General features: G+C 39.9%; 1 protein-coding gene across 9 annotated transcripts in view; it reads right to left on the bottom strand.

The window, feature by feature from the left end:
- The window catches only part of zc3h18 (zinc finger CCCH-type containing 18), a 40914-nt gene that overhangs the window by 7901 nt on the left and 12022 nt on the right, over window positions 1-20991 (bottom strand). For 8 of the 9 annotated variants that reach the window (XM_038705415.1, XM_038705414.1, XM_038705411.1 and 5 more), the window contains 9 exons: window positions 20667-20762; window positions 20022-20164; window positions 19475-19504; window positions 18747-18858; window positions 16560-16831; window positions 7621-7803; window positions 4532-4657; window positions 3153-3242; window positions 1742-2020 (listed from right to left, as the gene is read on the bottom strand). In XM_038705415.1, the coding sequence (XP_038561343.1) occupies window positions 1742-2020; window positions 3153-3242; window positions 4532-4657; window positions 7621-7803; window positions 16560-16831; window positions 18747-18858; window positions 19475-19504; window positions 20022-20164; window positions 20667-20762 (1331 nt within the window). The remainder of the gene's footprint in view (window positions 1-1741; window positions 2021-3152; window positions 3243-4531; window positions 4658-7620; window positions 7804-16559; window positions 16832-18746; window positions 18859-19474; window positions 19505-20021; window positions 20165-20666; window positions 20763-20991) is intronic. The other variant, XM_038705412.1, reaches the window with a different exon arrangement.

Below are 20991 nucleotides of genomic sequence, written 5' to 3'. Positions count from 1 at the left end.
TAGGAGTTCCAATGGTTGTTTTAAGAATTTGAATTCCCATGCATGAAAATGGCTTATTAGGCTAACTGTATGAAAAGGCTTTGTCTAAACACTAGTGTCACAAACGCTTCATCCACCCTGCCACTTGATAGCCATGGAAAGAACAGCTGAATGGATCATTGGAGGTGAGCTTCCCTGATGGCAGTGGCCTCTTTCAGCAGGATAATGCTCCCTGCCACAAAGCAACAATGGTTTAGGAATGGTTTGAGGATCACAACAACAAGTTCAAGGTGCTGACTTGGCTTCCAAATTCCCCAGATCTCAATCCAATCGAGCATCTGTGGGATGTGCTGGACAAACAAGTCAGATCCATGGAGGCCCCACCTTGCTACTTACAGGACTTAAATGATCTCCCCGACTTCTAAAGGGGATGCTGGGTGACATTCCATTCCCTTTTTTATTGAACTCTAAGGGAGGATCTGTCATATGTCCTGGCAGCACGTTGTAATTTATAATATATTTAATTTTATTTTTGAGGTGTACCACTGTGGTGAACCTTTAAGCCGGTAACACTGTCTCCTCAAACATGTTGAGACTGTTACTCCACACCAGTGACCCAGCAAGTATAACTAACCTATATTATATCAGTCAATCAGGGGGAAGTAGTTCATAAACAGAAACAACAAACAGGTGTTTGAACTGGTTTTCCTGGACAGTTTCCACAGTGTAACATGTTCTGCCCACACTCACACCCACACACATATAAAAACATTCACACACATCCTTACTGTTCTTCCCTGCCCTTTAACTGTTCTTCCTCTCTGTCACACACAATGTGTACAAAACTCAACGTTTTTCCTCTAGCCAGCCACCCACTCCCTTACACGCACGTGCGCACGCACCCACACACCCACACATACCCACCCACACACACTCTATGGTGTTCCCCCAAAATGCACAGCTGTGGGATACACCCGCAGTATCACTTAATGCCACACACAAATGTTAATGTGATAGGGAACACAGTTCTGCTTATTGCAAATGTGTAACAACTACTGTTGACACACTTCCTTCCAAATGAGAGTCCAATAAACAAACATGCACACAGGGTAACATTCTTCCACCCACATACGCGCACCCACACACACACCTGAGACTAATAGCACAGCATCCAGACAGTTTTTTTGTATACCTGTGCTGTGCTCACACAACATGGTAAGGAATAATTAGCAGTTTGTCAATTCAGAGTGACAAGACACAGTGAAAACACATATATGCAAGAGTTCAATGATGCTGTGGCAATCCATTTTTATACTACTAACTTAAATTAAAAAACCTACCATAATCACATTTTGTTTGGTGTGCCTGTTTACACAGAACACACAGGTCTGCAAGGACAACATGAATTAAAGCATTGAACAGGCCCTCACATCCACACACGCCTCGGGGGAGCGACATTAGTATTTTTTGCACCAGAGGTAAATGCCCCAAAAAAAAAAAAAAAAAATTCCCTACTAAAATTGCGTTTTCAGTTCAACCATGGGTGCAAAGTTTCAGGACTTTTTGAGCAAGTTCTACAAGCAGAAAAATCAGAATCTCATCTAAAACTAACAATATTTTTGTGAAAAAGTAAAACTTAAAGATAGATTCATGAACGAAGATTGGTTCCACTCCAGGCATGTACCTTATAGTTTTTGTTTTGTGAAATGTATTGTATGGCTGTTTTGACAAAATGAACAGAGCTTGAAGACGAGATACCAACCTCCGAGGAGGACGCTGCAGCCGTTCTTTCCGCCTATCTTCCCTTGGAGTGGGAGGTTTTCCAGGTTCCCGTGGTGGCAGTGGTCTCCCCGCTCCACCGCCACCTACTCCGCCGCCTGCAGCTCCAGGCTCCCGGGGATTGGCGGGAGGCTTCCCTACCTCTGGCATGGGTTTGGAAGGCCTGCCCTGCAGTCCACCAGGTGGCGGAGGACTGGGAGCTTTCTTCATGGGAGGCTTGTCCCTGCGAGGAGGGGGCATGGCACCCGGCTTCAGCGGCATGCTTAGGGAAGGAAAAGGCACTTCTTGTTTTGTTGAGCATGCAGACAACGATGAGCAGGCATGTGCTAGCAACTAGTATGCCAGCAGAGCACATTGATAAATAATAACAGTAACATTATCAGTAATCAGGAATGATGCAATGTGATACTGGGGCTAGAGCTGTAACAATCATGACATATTAGGCCTAAATCCATGTTGTTAATTTAAATTTCCCATCAATCATTCATCGTTGACAAAGGAGTGTCAATTATCTCCAAATGGCTTGTGCATGTTCAGACACAACGTTTCACCTCTCGCTCTGCTGCACATATTCATTTCAAAAAGCTTATTATAATTAATGTAAAAAGGACACTATTTTATTTTAAAAGTTTAAGAGTTAATATTCAACAGAGAAACACAAAAACATGTTTCTATTCAAACATTTCTTTGCAAATGAGCCAATTAGAAAAATTGGATGAAGTGACAAAACTCAACAAGACTTCCACAATAGCGGTAAAAAAGTGTGTGTGACATCTGCTTGGGGTTTATGTTCAATTCAATTTTATTTATATCGTGCCAAATCACAACAACAGTTATCTCAGAGCGCTTTTCATAAAAGAGCAGGTCTAGACCGTACTCTTTCTTTGTCCTTAAAGATTTGTTGGGACAAATTGGCGATGGAAACAAGTTTGTAAGATAACTAATGATATCGCAAAATTAGTCACTCTGTTGCCGTTTATTGTTTCTCCTGGGCACCTAAAATGCTACCACACAAACCGTGGCATCTTCTACTCTAATTTCACCCTACACTCATGCTGATATCGCGTGACAGCTTTCACCCCGACGAGAAAGATCGTCACATTTTAATGTTGCGAGGTCTCATCACACCACTGGCAAAAATAAATCGCTGTTAGCTCAAATAATCATGATCAGACGATCATGTTCTAATTGCGACAGGCCTAGCTGAAGCAAGCCCAAACAACAGACCTCAAAAGTGCCTTGTTCTGAAAATTTGAGTACATGTACTATCATAAAAAGAAGAGTGGAACACTAATGCTAATAAGAATATGTACTTTAGGACAAACTAAGATGGGAAAAGATAATAAAAGCATTGCTAAATATGGATTAAATGGATTTAAGTACTTGACATTTACCCTTTAGGTAATGCAGGAGGAAGGTCTGGTTTGTTCTTAGCAATCCTTTGTGCTGGACTCGGTGAGGGAGTTGTGGAGAATGACCGAGACCTATAAATCAAAAGTAGTCATAAAAGAGTCATTAAGCAGCTTAATTTAAGATAATATTACATCACACAAGTACCAACAACAAAAGTTGTGCTTTGATCTGCCATCAAGGAAATAGAGCTCATGTGTGTAGTTGCTGACTCAAGAAAACAGAAGAGTTTAATGTTTTTGCCTAGTGATGTTGTTGTCTACAACTTGTATTTCAAAGGATTACAGATCTCAGAAAGTATGCTTTGAAATGCTTCTTGGTGGCAGCGGAAACAAGTTGTCAACACAAAATTGACACATAACTTTTTAAGTTCATATGGCAACCTGGTTAGCAAATACTTGTTTATTTACACAGTTAGGGAGCAGCATTATGAATCATTTGGAGTCGTGTTTCAGGCCACCACGTTAACATAAAATCCTGTTCGGTCTCTACCAACTCATGGGGAAACATCTAGCTATTTAGCTGCTAAATGCTTTACAATGTTCACCAGCAAGTCACTAACTGTGTCTGTCTGTTTGGGGCTGAGCACATAACACTAACATCATTGGTTATAGTTGATTATAGTTGCTTTAAGTGGCTTGACAGTCCTATAGATAATGCTAGTATTGTTTAAAAATTCAAAACATTAGAGCAATCCTGGGATTTGTTGTCAAACTCCAAATTGCAAAGTAGCATTAGATGGTTGTTTTTTTCTGAGAGCTGATATATTAATATTATTTACACATCCTCCTATTTAAATACTACATAGTGTAGCTGGACCATCAATGTGTTAATAGTCAGGCATAGCACAATTTAGCATTATTATTAACACAACACAAACAAAGGCTAGTCACTGATGAAAACTAGGTCTAACTTATTGAGGTGGATTGTTCTGCATAACATCTCTATGTTATGGATTCTATCAGTACAACGGAGTCATACTCCACAGCTCCTTGTTTCAATTTTTTTACAAAAACGGTTTCCATTCACTCATCATAGACAATTACTTCATCTCGGTAATAGGTTTTTTTTTTAAGTGCTGTTAAGTTAACGTCAGTGAAACTCAATACATCCTCTGCTGTGTCAAATTAAAAGCCTACAAGGAAGAGAAGGCATTAGGCCCTTTGAGCCTCTGGAAGGCTTTTAAGATGAAACAATTGCAACAAGCCTAAAGCTCACTAATACTTGTAGTGTGCTCTGTGGAGGTGTTCAAATGTCATGCAGGTGTAACTGGTAAATGTTTTTGTTCCCGTTGGTGCAAATTCCGGTAGGTGTAGTGATATACACACACAGAGATACATGCAGACAACTCTCTCTTGATTACCTAGAGCGGCTTCCACTGAAGGAGCTCCGCTGGGAGGAGTGGCTAGAGTAGGAGCTGAATGAGGAAGAGCGGCTGCGGGAATGAGACGACCCAGAGCCTGTGTAGGATGAAGAGCGAGATGAAGACCTGTAACACACACAGCACATGAAGTAAAAATTAAAGAACATATTAAGAGTAGTCGAACACTGCCGTTCTGCCGAAAGGGGTTGGTCTGGGAATGTGTGCAATCTGTCAGTTGAAGACCAATATTTCTCCAATTACATCAGATGACCTCAAAATCTCCAGTACTAGAGAAATGCAATCACTCCGACCTGTCACATGATTGTGTGCACGACCATGAATCCACAGGATAATTGCATTCAACTAAACTTTATTTAATTTCACATATTCAATTCGATACTACTATTATCGAAAATACAACACTCAGGTGAAAGGGGTCGTAAAAGAAGTATTTCATATGTTCTGGGAACAAAGGCTTTTGTGTATGTTTTACAAAACAGACTACAAAGCCTGAGGCACCAGTGATGAGAATGCCAGCCTACACCTTTACGTGGCAGTGAGATATCAAGTTTTGATCAGAAGAGATAAGGGATTCTAAAAACTGACTTAAGTAAAACGAATGGCAAAAACCTGTTGGACTCGTAGAACACCACCATGAGCACCAGCTTCCAGTAACAAGTCTGTGGCTGTTGTTCTTTGAACTGTACAAATATCACTGTACACCAAATGCATTCTGGTATACCAAATCTATGTTATATAAAGTTTGATAAATGACAGCTGAGCTCGAGTGGCTACTGATTTGGCAGAAACAACAACAAAAATTTTTTTTCTTTTTTATACGGAAGAATCAAAAGGATGTTTTGTCTTCCTGTGCTTAAACACACTCCTGTGAGGGAAAAACACAAGAACTCAGAATGTCCCAAACGTTTCTGTTGTGACTGGGGATGCCTCCTCCTCTCGTGCTCCTCTCTTTTCCTGCCTAAAACAACTGCACGTTTACACGCATACACTGTATATGTATGTATTTGCACTGGTGCTCCTTGTTTTAAAATTCAGTAGCACTGTCTCCAAAAATGATTGCAGCTTGTAGCCGTGTATGGAGTATGTTGTTCTTAAAAGGAGGGTTGTTCCTATTGGCGATTGGAACACTCCAAGGGTGTTTCGAATGCATTGATTGGGACATATTCAGTGCAGCTTGTGACTCCCTCGATGAACTCACTGATACTGTGATGTCATACGTCAAGTTCTGCGAGGATATGTGCATCCCCACCAAAACGGTGACATTCTATGGCAATAAAAAACCATGGTTCTCCAAAGACTTACATCTCTTATGCAAAGAAAAGGACTGGGAGTACAAAAATGGAGACAAGAGTCAATACAGAGCGGCCAAATATAAAGTACGAGCTGCAATAAGGAGAGCAAAGCACAGCTATGGAACTAAAATGGAGCAACAATTCTCATCAAGCAGCTCAAGATCAATATGGAAAAATCTTAAGGACTTGACAGAATACAAAAAACACCCCATCTCCCCTCTTAATAACGATCCAAGCCTCCCAGACAAATTAAATAACCTCACCAGTCATCACCCCCGAACCCACTCCAACACCACTCTTCTACATCCAGGAGGAAGAGGTGACAGCTTCATTTCGGAGGCTTAAGATCAGGAAAGCAGCAGGGCCGGATGGGATCAGTCCTGCTTTGCTTAGGCATTATGCAGCTCAATTGGCGCCACTATTTTCCACCATATTTAACATCTCATTAAGCAATGTACAGTCCCACAGTACTTTAAATGCTCCATGCTCCATCATCATTCCTGTGCCAAAGTCCTCAGAGATCACCTGCCTCAATGACTTTAGACCAGTTGCCCTAACATCTGTGGTAATGAAAGCGTTTGAACGAATTATTCTGGCATACTTGAAATCCTTCACTTCCTCACCGATGGACCGGTATCAATTCGCCTACTAAGCCAACCGTTCCGTTGAGGATGCAATCAGCATAGTACTCCACCATACCTTGCAACACCTGGAATCACCAAACACCTATACATGCATTCTGTTCATAGACTTCAGTTCTGCATTTAACACTATTAACCCATTTAAACTCTTTACCACATTCTTGGACATGAACATTGACCCAGCCATACGCCACTGGATAAGGAGCTTCCTGTGGAAAAGATCACAGAGGGTGAAGGTTAATAACATAAGCTCACACCCTCTCACCCTCAGTACAGGGGCTCCTCAGGGCTGTGTTCTCTCCCCTTGGCTCTTCTCCCTTTACAACGCACACTTTGCATCCACAGACACTTCAGTAAAGACAATAAAGTATGCGGACGACACAACCACTGTGGGCCTCATCACAAACAATTATGGAACACAGTACCGCATGGAGGTGTTCGAACAATGACCTCCAGCTCAACACAGCCAAAACCCAGGAACTCATTATTGACTTTAGACGTAGGCCATCAATAAATCTATTTTATAACATCTGAGAAATATTTTCAAATTTGTTGGAAAAAGCGATCTCAGACATTTGAAGGTTGTATTCAGGCTGTCAAACTGACGTGAAAAAAGATAAAAGCTAAAGCTTACCGATCACACAGCACAAGTGAACCACCGCATCCCCCGACCATTGAGACAAAAGACAACGAGTCGTGCTTTATAACGTTACATTCAGTAGTAAGTTAGCTAGCGTAAGCTAACTAACATCACATTAGGAACAACCCACAGCCAACATTTTTCTGGATTTATTTTAGGTTTTGGAAAGACAATAAATTTTACTTCTCCTGTCAACCTCTCTGGGAAACAACTAACTATTACAAGATGCCCCAGGAACAGCTTTTGACCATATCTTAGAAAAAAGCAGCCATCAGTTAGAGTGAGTATATACTGTGCTGATTGGCCAGCTGTGTATTCAGAGCGTGGTTTAGCGGTGAGGTATGAGTCAGACATATCCCGCTCGCGGTCATTGGCAGATCTAGAAGTTGAATGCCTGGAGCCGTAAATTAATAAATAAAAGGCTGCTTGTTTTTCAAGCTTCTTTCGCCAACACTACGACACAGGATGTCCTGACTTGAAGAAAAGGGTTCCTACCTGGAGGAGTTTGACAAAGAGACGGAGGAGCCCGAGGGCCGGTGTCGCCGGCGGCCTCGTGGTGGGGAGCCCAGCCCGGGGCGTCTCCTGGGGGATTTAGACCGACGCCACGGGTCCTTCCACTCATCAGGTCGCCTCATGACTGGAACAACCTCCTTCTTTGACGGAGGCTCCATCGGTCTGCTAAAAAGATGATTAATGACTGGTTAGAAACAAGGTGCAGTGTAAAAGCAAACACCATTACCATTCTAACATCCTCATTTCATCTCATTTTGAATAAACTGGATGTACCCCCGAGTACTTTTTGTGCCATTGCATACAATTTTACAAGACGCTTGTATTCACATGTATACTTCTTTTAGGCAACTGCGTCTGAAGAGCCAGCACACTGATTTTCTTTGTCTTTCTTTCTCGTTCTTCATTCGCTTTCCTCGCCCACTCGTAAACACCTTGAAAATCAGATGTATATGCTGCAACTTTGCTTGCTAATTGAGTAGAACTCCTCATATTTGAAGCCTACTGGGAATTCTATTCACTCTTTCATTAAAAATAAACCCTTGAGTTCTTCTAAAGGTTTTATACACTTTCACCAGACTTTGTGTACAACATTTTAGAGAAGCAAACAGCTAATCAGCATAGTTACAAATGTCACGATTTTGGCTCTGTATTTCAATACAATGGATCTGAACTGAAACAACAAAATGCAATTGCTGAAAGTGCAGACTTTCAGCTTTAATTCAATGGGTTGAACAAAAATACATGAAAATGTTGTTGAGAATACTTTGCAGGGAATGACTGCTTGAAGTCTGGAACCCATGGACATTACCAAACACTGGGTTTCCTCCTTCGTGGTGCTTTGAGGGGCACTGCAGCCGTCTTTAGTTGTTGCATATTTGAGGGTCTTTCTGCCTTAAGTTTTGTCTTCAGCAAGTGTAACATGAATGTTTTGGTAAACAGCCAAAATAACTTGTGTCATTGTCCAAATCTCTCCTCACTATACATATATACGCACCCACACACACAGTAGGGAGAACAAGTATTTGATACACTGCTGATTTTGCAGGAGGTCTGTAATTTTTATCATAGGTACACTTCAACTGTGAGACACGGAATCTAAAACAAAAATCCATTTTATTACAGACTCAAATACTTGTTCTCCCCACTGTACGTACATACATACGTACATATTTACATTTATTCATTTAGCTGACGCTTTTATCCAAAGCGACTTACAATTGCTGTATATGCCAGTGGTCGCACACCTCTGGAGCAACAAAGGGTTAAGTGTCTTGCTCAGTGACACAATGGGCCACAGAGGGGGATTGAACCCAGGTCTCTCACTACAAAGGCATAGTCTTATCTATTGCGCCATCACCACCACTTGTATGTATGTACGCGCGCGCGCACACGCACACGGGGTGGGTGCAGGATGGATCCATGCTTTCATGCTGTTTACGCCGAACTCTGACTCGACCATCTGAATGACTTAACTGAAATCGAGACTCATCAGACCAGGCAACGTTTTTCCAATCTTCTATTGGAAGATGAAGATGAATTGGCCACTGGGTGCTTCTCAAGTCTTATTTGTCGTTTCTTCGCTCATCAATCCTTGAACCAGAAGTTGTTTCACTCCGCCATCTTGCAGGCTGTCCCAAAGCTCTTATTTGCGCTCCGAGGAGCTATGAGCGAGGATACACCAGTGCATCCTTCGCGGAAATCTTTTAATGACCGACACGCCCCCTTACTGTGTAGCAGTTATATTGATTGGACTGATCTGACACATCAGGACAGATTAAACTCAAGTGTATCACTGCAAAGCCTTTATTTGAGTTGTTTTATGATTCACTGTCTTGTTAAAATCTGTGTTCATTGTAGGTCTGAACAACAAAGGCCCCACACACAACTTTATTTATTTATTAGAAAAATCTTTCTATTATTTCTTCAATCAACTTTTATTATGGAGACAATTAAAGTCAGAGAGTCTGTCAGCAAAAAACATGTACATAATTTATCGTCATTTCTATTCAGTCACATGTGAGGCTGCTGATTCCTGTGTTTAGTCCAAATAGACGAAAATAAAACATAGCACACATAAGGAGTCGGACAAGTCACTAAACTGCACCAAAGTATCTAATGAAGCGAGCAAAGCATCTGATGAAAGCAGTCAGTGGCTCCGCGAGTAAAATCAGCTTATGAAATGATGAATAAAAGATGCTGCGCTAAAAAAAAAAAAAAAAAAAAAACAGGTAACAGAATCATTCTGCTCTGCACTGATAACTGTGCGACTTTATTAGTACCACAGTGCACATGTACGTAGACACAAACTCCATCAAGTCTCTACAACTGTTAGAGCCGACTGACAGCTGATCCAGCTGTGATCAGCTGCCGCCGTCATCAGAAACAGACGTCACTTTAGTGACGCTTCGGAGCAAAGGACGTCTCATGTCCCTACAAACATATTTCCTCGTCCCTTCTCTCCTGGCTTGGTTTCCTTGTGTCTCTCCATGCATCCCCGGTGGGCGGGACAAAGACGCAAGGAAAAGACGCAAGTGAGGGAAATGTGGATGCAATTCAGAGACTTGAGGAGCACCCTCAGTTTCCTGTTCTTAGCTGACAGGAGTGGCACCTGGCGTGGTCTTCTGCTGCTGTAGTCTACCTGCTTCAAGGTTCAACGTGTTGTGCGTTCAGAGATGGTGTTCTGCATACCTTGGTTATAATGAGTGATTATTTGAGTTACTGTTGCCTTTCTGCGTTTTACAATAATGCTCAACTGTGCTTCATGCGCATGTTGTGATTTTTTGCACACACTTTTCAGCATTGTATTATAGTATAATGGTAATTTTGGTATACTTGTAGATTTTTGATCTCCTTACATTTTATATATTAATTTATATTTATGTTCGTATTTACTGTAAGCACCAATTTATACCAAGGCTAATTCCTCGTATGTGAAAATGTACCTGGCAATAAAACTGATTCTGACATCTCCAACCAGTCTGCCCATTCTCCTTTGACATCAACAAGGAATTTTCGCCCACAAAACTGCCGCTCGCTGGATATTTTCTCTTTTTCAGACCCTTCTCTGTAAACCCTAGAGATGGTTGTGCGTGAACATCTCAGGAGATCAGCAGTTTCTGAAATAGTGGTACCCGTCTGGCACCAACAACCATGCCACGTTAAAAGTCACTTCACTCCCCTTTCTTCCCCATTCTGATGCTCAGTTTGAACTTCAGCAAGTTGTCTTGACCACGTCTACATGCCTAAATGCATTGAGTTGCTGCCATGTGATTGATTGATTAGCTATTTGTGTTACCAAGCAATTGACAGGTGTACCTAATAAAGTGGCTGTTGAGAGTGTCCCCCCCCATACTTTAGGAAGGCACTGTAAAGCTGATGATTCACGGGGCAAATTTTTGAACAGCGTTGCAGGGAAATGTTGCCATCATTGGTAATGAGTAAAGATTACAACCGTTAACCAGCTTAAGTCTGCGGCAGTTGCCTAATTTCCCCATCAATGACATCACATCTAATATGTATACAGACAGGGGGCTGAGATGAAATTCAAAGGTCACTCAAAGGTTGGACAGTGTTTTAAGTCAAACAACTGTGCAAATATAGCTGTGCGTCTGTGCTAAATTCGTCCACATATTTATAGATTACTATAAGATCATGACACACCAATGACTAACGTGAAACCACACACAGAAACTCTAAGTCATTTCCCAAACTATATGCATTCATGATGAACATTTCATCAGGGAATTTCTTAGTGCCTCACGGTGTCAACTGGTTCGGATTAAGGATGCTATCTATACATTTTAACATGTTCATATTTTCATAACATATGTCCATATTAAGAAAACATTCCATAACAATCATTTCATAACACACCAACCTTTTTCAGCAAGTCCAAGTCCATGGGACCCAGACCAACAAAAATACATTATGAACTGTCATATAGCCTACATTTATAAACTTCTGATAAAGAAGAGTTGATTTAAAAGGTTTATGAAATGCATTTATTTCATTATAAAAGTATATGCAGCAATAATCAGATCAAAAAAGCCCCCAACATCATTTGCGTTATTTCCCATATTACATTGTCAATGTTTGCTTTTTGTGGTTGTAAAGAGAACTTTTGGACCTAATTCTGTTTTTCCCCATTGTAGCTGTAATCCACAGACAGGAGGGAGGGAGATAGAGAAGCATAAACCGTTGTTTCTACGCAGCCCTCCCCCCTATTAATTTCGAGTGATTGTGAATTATCCGATGAATAAATGTAAATAAATGTTTTGTTAAAACATTTTTACTTTTTGCTTGTATCTATATTTAGGAGCATATGCAACTGAATTTGTCGCACTGTAGAGCCCTGCGTTGTCCAAAGTGCTTTTTTTTTTTCTTTTGATTTTTGATGCGGCCTGTGACTTTTCTCTCCCCCTGACCCGCTCGAACAATTTCCTCCAGATAACGTTAGGGCTATGCGATATGATAACGATATATATATTCTAATATAGCAAATTTTTTGTAAATTTCTCTGCATCATAAAGTTGGAGAAAGCGATTCTGGAGAAATCACCTTAGCTGTGCATTTCCTATAAACACCATCACATTTCAGGCATTTACCGAATGTTTATTCTAATCTGTTCATTTTGCCTTCACCGTGCAGGTCGATCACTTTGCACCGCGCATCTGTGAAGGGCATGTTCACGCGCGGCGTCTCCTTTGATGTCATCCACTCGTCGCTGTTATAGATGTTATAACCAAGTTATATTCTAAACACAGCTTCTGTTTTGCTTTTTTTTTTTTCAGACTTCATCGGGCATCCGGAGAATAACACAGAGCTACAAAAGTTTGAAAGTTCAAATAAAAGTAGGGCTATTTATTCGAAAGAAACGATTATCATCAATTCCAAAATTCATAGTAGATTTTTACCCAACGGAAAAATATATAATGATCACTTTTACTAAATACACAGCATTGGAAAAATTATAGCTGGTCAAAAAGCACACGAGGGAGCCGCACGCTCTCTTGAAGGGACCGCAGAACACAGAGAAAAACTAGGCTACTGCAGCATTAGTTTTGATGATCATGTATACACAAAAGCTATAAGCAGCAGCTTTTATGTATGTTTACAACAATAGGGGGTGCTACATAACACACTTTTAGGAAAATTTGACCCAATGGCTGTTCTAGTGTTAAGGCCTACCACTTAGTCCTTGTTGTGCTTTTAGAATTAAAAAAGGTACCCATTATATATATTTGTTGGAGGAACTTAAGAAGATGAGTGAATATTCCCACTGTGAATAAAACAGTCTTTGAATGAAAGCTTGAAGGAGTCCCAACTGTGTGACTGTGGACCCTGTTGAAGGACGTGGTTAAGCATTTTAACTAGTGAGAGTATGTTTTGTTTAAATTAATACAGAAAGGGCCTTTGGACCTTGCACAACCTGTTTTAAGCATAATATTGCATGTACCAAAGATAATTTTAATTATCACCAACATAAATCTAGACAGGCGCACATACTTGGAATGACATAATTATCTGGGCGCAGTGTTACATACATAGTGCAAGTACAAAAGGTCCAGTGAATGTGAAAGTCCATAGTGATGCAAGAACATAGTGTTCTATTTTGAGCTACATGTGAGCAATAAGTAGCGCATAATAGAACAACAACACAAGAGCTATTTTTAGCTCTTTAAACAATTTTTCCTATCAACAGAACGATACCTTTGAGGAAGGAATTTAAAAAAAGGAAGTGGGGCATATAAACCCATAAGGCCTTCAGAGTACAACAACGATTAATAGAGTGTTGTTGACCTTTGTAGGTTTAATGAATAAGCCTGGGCAGCCTTCAGGAGAAACATGAGCAGGTCTGGTGGGAGGAGGCTCAGTTAACTGCACAAGCTGAAGTTGAACTTTGCGTGGACCTACTGTTTGTTTGTTTAAATAAAAAGAAAGTGTTAAAAAATCCAAATAAAAAATGCATTAGGTTGAATACATTCTTCAGCAAGTTACGACCAAAACCAGTTGAAGCAAATGTCTTCCATTAACCTGTAGTGAAATGTCAACTTTACAGTCTTAAATCTAATTTAAATACATATTAAGACTTGTTAAGACCTACTGACTCTGACGAAGTGGAAACACAGTTTTTCTGTTAGTGAAGGGAAACTCAGAGCAACAGAGACTTAATCATATTTGCAAAACGGGAGGGCTGTTCCAAATTACAGGCATGCTTCTGAGGTTTGGGTATAGTAAACTTAATTTAATATTAACTACAATAACTATATACTCTCTTTAAATTAACCGGAGGTTTTGGTGAATTCAATCGTCTGGCAACCCAAAGTTGATCGACTAAGAGTTGCACAAATCAAAAAATCTAATTTCACTGTGAATACACATACAGTTCTACTCATGTACAGAAGTGACTGCTGCAGTCGCAGTAACATTGAACATTTGTATTACTGCAGATCATAAAGTGAATAAATAAGAAATATTCCAAAAGAAGAGGTTAAAGTTGAGCTATTGTGGTCATTTGTACTACCTGCATCAGTTTTTTAAATCTTTTATTTCACTGGACACCACTACCCTTTCAAAATCTTCAACAGAGAATTCTAACTTTCTGCATTGTATCAGTAGATACTGCAGGTAGTTTCCAACAAGTTCTTCTTCATCCATGCTCAAGTGTAGCTCATCGGGAAACGTGTGTTCAGACAATGTTCCACTTCTCCACTTCTCCTCTGGCAGGTAATATTGTGCAAGAACATCACGTCAATCATCATTGCACACAATAACAAAATATGGGTGTTGGTTTGCAGTTGCTGACACTAACGGGTTTTCCCTGAATTGCAGCATTTGTCCTGCATAGAGGAATTACTCCGTCAAATTTGGTCCCGCCTCCAGCTCTAGTGACGCTGTGTCGCAGTCACCACAGAGCACCAGGGAAGACTCTGCAAACTTCCAGGGAGGAAGAAAGAGCCTTGTGCTTAGGGCTGGACGGTCAATTGAAGAGTAATCAAAACCAAAAAGCCTCTAACCGACATCATTTTCCCCATGTTGATTAGTTTGGTTATTTAATCCTGTTACTATTGTGTTTGTGTTTATGCTACTTCCCCCCTGAAACATCCTACCGTGAGTGTAGTCGAGTGACTCCGACCCGTCCCGTCCTGCTCAGCCTTTAGACCAGAGTCTGAGGCACAGGGAGACCACCTTCACTTTCCAGCAGTTGTGGAAACGACACTTTATTAACTGAACTACACTTTACATTTACTGCCAGACTGCCAACTTATTACTTGCTCGCTTTCAGCGTCACCTTCTGCTGCTCACCCTCTCACGTTCGCCCATCCACTCACTCGCTATGCACACACATTGCTCTGCAGTTAAAACCGTGACTTACTGTGCTCACACAGCGTGCGGGTGAAAATCATTTGTTCTGCATTGATTTTGAATGATTAGGGAAACCATGTCTCTGTTGTGTGCAGGTCAACATTACCTTATTACCATAGTCGCTGAAGTCACTGCCAGAACTTCTGATGCATTTATCTTTCTTCTGCTGTTTTGCTTCTATCTATTAAATATGACTGAAATGCCTGCTTATCCACAGATGTCTAAACAATCGGCACATCGCGTGAAATAAAAGCTGATCTACAGGAGAAACATATCTGAAAGCAACACAGAATGCCTGAGAGCTGCACTGCATTAGATAACATTATATTCTGAATTGCCAACTGCCACATGAATTTTGCATTTCCATAAATAAACACATTTCCACCGTAAACTGATGCGGGAAAAGCAGAAAACTTGCAAGAATGCAGTAAAGTAAGTGTTTAATGTTCAAACTTTTCACATAATTTGGCATTGTTAAAACATATTGTTAAATCTCATCTCTACTTGATGCTGTGAACCCAATACTGTGTCTTGTCTCGTAACTTAGGTGTCTCATCACACCCCCACTTAAATTTTATAAAAGTATTCATTTTTTTAAATGCTTCAAAAACAGGGGGAGATTTGACACATTGCCAGCATAATCAAACTGTTTTACAAAATATTTATTATAGTAGTATTTATGGTCATCTTCTCAGTCTCAAACAATGCTTAACAATGTCATGAGGTGACATACTTATATTACTGGGCTACCACACGGTAACAAAAACAGCTCATCAGCTGTGTGTTAAAAGAAAACCTCCGATGCATATCATTTAATTATCCTACGTCTCAAATGACGCACGTCATATTTAGTGCTACACAGATTTTATCAATAAGTAAGCAAATACCAGTCAACAGAAACCACGGTAAGAAAGGGAAGTGGAACTGTAACACAGATTTCTCTGCAAATCAAACTTCGCTAATGTGCAAATTCCCCATTCTTGCACATCATAGTTTTATCAGGTCAAGCTATCATACATTATGTAAAGCCGAAGCTACTGATAAAATGTACCTATATGTAAATAAAAATGTTTGGTTTTATCTCATATTCATTTGTGAAATATTAAAGTGGCAGTTAAATAATTATGCTTTCGATAATGGATCATAACATGAAAGTCACAGTTCCATGACAATCAAATCATGTACTCCGACGCTCACCAGTCATTGCTTTAGGTCACTGTTTGCCAGGAAGACTCTTTCCATTGTTCCTGACTATGAAACTTCAAAAACTAAAAATAAAGACATGCAGAGGGTGTCATCTTGTAAAAGTGCTATTTCAAAAATGCTGGAGTGAAGCTGTAAGACCAAAATATCAGTATAGGTCTCAAAAATCCAGTATGAGTCGGGCTCTAGTAGTGATGCATGCCTGTGTGTGTCAGCCACAACCAATAAGTACAACTGTGTCACTTAATCCACAAATCCTAATGACTGTCTTGGTTCTTTTCTAGTGTTTCAAGAAATCAAACATTTCTGCTAAATAACACAATTAACCTAAAACCAATTAAAATGTCACTTACTTTGGTGGTAGGCTGAGGGGAGAGCGTGGTTTCAGTTTGTCCTCTTCTTTCTTCTCCCTGGTGTCTCGAGGAGGACGCATCCTCGGCCTCTCCTTCTCGTCCCTCTTCATGCGGTCCCGCTCCCACTCTTCTTTTCGCCTCATCCTCTCCTTCTCTCGCTCCCGCTCCCTTTCCCTCTCCCTCTCTCTCTGCCGGCGCTCCCTCTCGCGGTGATCTCTCTCCCTCTCTCGGTCCCGGTGACGCTCCCGAGGGTCGTGATCGCGTTCACGCTCCTGTCAAGATGGACATGTTAGGTTTTCTTGCAAATTTGCTGCGATGGCCCTCACACAAAACCAAGTGGCACAACTCTACATTTTTCAAAAAATGAATAAATAAAGAATAAAAAATAGACCTTGTGATGCGTTTCTAATAGTTACTGGACATTAACTGAAATCTATGGCAGAGAGGAATAACATATCAAGCTTACTTAGGATACGCACTTGTTGTATACTATGTTAGTAAGATCAATTTATTGTTGGTTTGGGACTTTTCATGGAATTGGTAGAGAATAAGAAAATTTGAGATATTATTTCAGTTGGCCTTTGAGCTACAGGAAAGGAAAGGAACCTTGTCCAAGAATGACAGCTATACATAAAAAATGTCTTTTAAAGACGGTTTGCCACTCTTTTTGTAATGATACATTTTATGAACTTTCCAAGGACAAATTTAGGGCCTATAATTCACAGAGATATTCACATATACCAGTCTAACCCAGCACAGTACTATTCACAAGATATGAAAGGTTTACCTTAATTTGATAGAAATTAATAGAAATGTAAAGCCAGGCACCGCCCAGGAATAGGGAGAAAATCCTTTTATTCCATCAGGATGAAAGTTTGCCAGATTAATATAGACCCAAAACATAACTTTTTTGTATTATCACATTTAATTTATTTTTATCATTGTATTATACAAATTAGAGTCTGACCAATATGGGATTTTTAAGACATATTTTAAATCCAATAATATATATAATATCCAATATTCCTATATATTGTCTGATATTCTTTTTTCAGGGTTTTTCCATAAACAAGACTAACATTTGCTATGTGTAGTTATCAGACCTCATCAAGATAACAAGACACAATGCAGCTGAAAAATGAACTTTTTTTATTGTAAGAAATAGTACTATGGAAAAAAGGTTCAGATGATTGCTGTGGTCTGTGGTGGATTTGTAGAGTTCAAAGCCTGTGTTGCCAACAAGGGGGTTGCAGAGTGTCCTCTAGTGGACAAACTATACTATGTTTCTTTTTTTATTTGTCATTTCTCGGCTGTTAAAGCCACGGATATGTTTAGATCTGTAATTATATAAGGCTCTAATACAAATCAGCTGATTTATTGTCAAATATACACGTTTCATATACGTGGAAACCATTTTTATGCTCCAATAACTAAAGTCAAAACTTTTTTCTTGCTTTATTGAGATTAATAACTAAATAGCCAGTAATGGCTTTTGCCAAAATATTGTTTTGAGCTTTTATGTTGAATAACAAAAATGTTTTCACATAAAATTTGAATTTAAAAAATGACAACAAAAAAAAATCCTCTGACCATTACTGGCTATTTCTTGCTTTTGCCAAGTATATATCAATTGGAACTTTTGCAGTAGTTTGGGTAGAGGCCAGTTCTCCAAGGGCAGGGAAAAAATCCCTCCCGTTACTATTGATAGGGTGGGCGTGCTTTGGGCCTACCCATGACACAGCGACACAAATACACTGAAGTTAATTACAATGCACAATGTTTTTTTTTTTTGAGTAAATCAACCAACAGACCCTAGGATAATTAACTTTAAACCATTTTTTTGACCTTTGTTAAGCTATCCTGTGCCTGGCCACTCCTTCATGTTTTCATGTGATGCTTCACACAAAAGCATGTTCTTCATCAGGCACTGGTAAACTACACAAAAGTCATTTTAAGCTAGTTGAGTAGGCAGTTCAGCCATGACTGGTTCAGCCCTCACATTTTCGCTCCTTCGTCCTAAACAAACCAAAACTAGTGACACGGGGGTAAATCAAGCTTGGCCCAGTGCTGAGATAAGGGACTTGTTGTTTTTGTTTCGTTTTGAGTTGTTCAAGGTGAAGGACTCACTTTGGTGATACAACCTTTTACATTACAGAGAAAAATACGATGACTGTGGAGGAAACTCACACTGTAGTACGGAAGGGGAGCTTCTGTGTACTGCACTCTGAAGTTTTCATACTGGCCACCTCGCCATAGGGCCTCCATTTCATAGTCATAGTATGGATCAGCATATGGGTCACTGCAGAGGGAAGCACATTTGAGAAATTGATCCAGAAATGTGTACACATGCTTTAAAAATATATTTCCGCTGTTCAAATCTGAAAGGCTGACAGTTTTTCATAAAGAAAAACATGGCCTTTTCTCCTTTTTTTTTTGGCACTTATTATTTTTATTTATTTAAAAGGGACAGTGCACATTAATGAACATATCATCTTGTGTCAATGTAAATATGCCAGATCTAGCCAGAAGACTAATTTTCATCTGTAGTCCCCAGCAGGTTGTCCAAGGTCAATACAAAAACAGACAACATAATAAAACTATAAAATAAATAGTACACTAAAGCACAATATAGAAGGCAGTCATTATGCTTCACTATGCAAATCATGAGCTGGTAGTAAAGTAAAACAGTTATAAGGTGCAAGTAGTGTTGTAGAGTGCAAGATGTAGTATATTTTAAAGTAGTATGTAGTATAGTGCTGTTTATGCAGTAAAGTGGTGCATAAATATCAGTCACACTGGACAGTGTACATCATCTACATCTGTCTACACTATGGCCTAATGAAGATTCAGGTTTTGACAAGGGACAGAAAAGTGACAATGACAACAAAGTGACAACAAAGTTGCGCTCCACTTACCCATATATAGGATCTCTGAAGTCCATTTCACTGAAAGAGGAAAACATTTCAGTGTTAAAGACAAAAAAAACGATTGCGTCATATTTGGTATAGCTACTAAGACTGCAACTAACAATGTGCAACCCAAAAATGATTAATTTACTATTATATGATAAATGACAACGATTTGGAAAAATATATATATAGATAGCAGAAAGTGAAATCTTTTGTTAGGCTCGACATGGCCCTTATTACAAATAATTATTTGAAGATTTTATTACAGAACACTAGCATCAAGACATGCTTTTCACTCCCAAACCTCACAAGGGGGGCACTCACATCACCCCACAGCAGTAACACTGACAAGGCTGTCTGCAGATGTGCCTGCACTAATCAGTATAGCTTCCATGTTTGTGCTTCAACCAGCTTAATATTCAACCCAATCATCTCTCTCTCTCTCTCTCGATAGATTGATCGAGGACCACGTTCAGGTATGGAGCTATGCATCATAACACTGTATAATGTGTGTCCTAGTTTAAACTGATAACCCAATGTGAGCAGGTCATACTCTCTGATGATGCGGTAGCTGCGTTCTCTGAAGAAATCATTCTCTTTGTCAAATTCTCTCTCGTCCTCTCCGATGGTCACATTGAAACGCTTCTCCTCAAAGTCTGGCTCCTGCTCCTTACGGATGGTGGCCTTTTTCAGAACCTATGGAACAAAGAACCAGATAAAGAACACAGATATAAAATGCAGCAAATGGAAACTATACCACAAAGTAATCTTTTTTACAATGACGTGAAGAGAGGTCCAACATCTTGACATTAAACAATAAAACACTTATTGCTGCTTTTAATGAGACTGTAGACTCAGTGTAATGTGTGACTATACTGACCGGTATTTTTATTATTTTGTCCATCCCATTTGTATCAATGAGGGTACACTAAATAACTGAACACCTTTCTGGATAATGCAATACAGTTCAATAGCTCCCCAAACTACATCCTCCAAAAAGTATCAAAACAAAGACTGAACATTAAAACTTTTAGACAAACTGGCAACTGAGTGTTATTATTGAATCACTAACGCTTTTGTCTCTGCTTCAACACACACACACACACACACACACACACACACACACACACACAGGTCTGGAGTATCATTAAACAAACAGCTCAATTTTGTTTCCATGAGAGGCCGTGGAAGTGTTTACCTCTTTGGCATGCCTGAGACCTCTCTCCCAGGCACTCTCGACAGGAGGCTCCACTGGAGGAGGTGGTGGAGGGAGCTCCTCCACTGCAGGTCCAGCCTAAAACAGTGACAAAGTAATTCACAAGTTTCTTTGTATTTATACACACACTCCGACTGTCACACTATGGGGACACAGTCAGAATTGCAGTTGGCATAGATCCAGTTGCTGAGTATTTTAGTCAGATCAATTGTTTTAATCTTCATGATTTATAAGTAATAATGTACTGTAACAATGTTACAGCAGAATTTCTTCAAAAGCACACAGATATTGTGCACCATCTTTACTG

This window comes from Micropterus salmoides, unplaced genomic scaffold (assembly GCF_014851395.1).
Source record: "Micropterus salmoides isolate LMB-PRFRI ecotype aquatic unplaced genomic scaffold, ASM1485139v1 Ms_hic_scaffold_8, whole genome shotgun sequence".
Lineage (NCBI taxonomy): Eukaryota > Metazoa > Chordata > Actinopteri > Centrarchiformes > Centrarchidae > Micropterus > Micropterus salmoides.
This window is presented reverse-complemented; position numbering and strand designations above follow the sequence as displayed.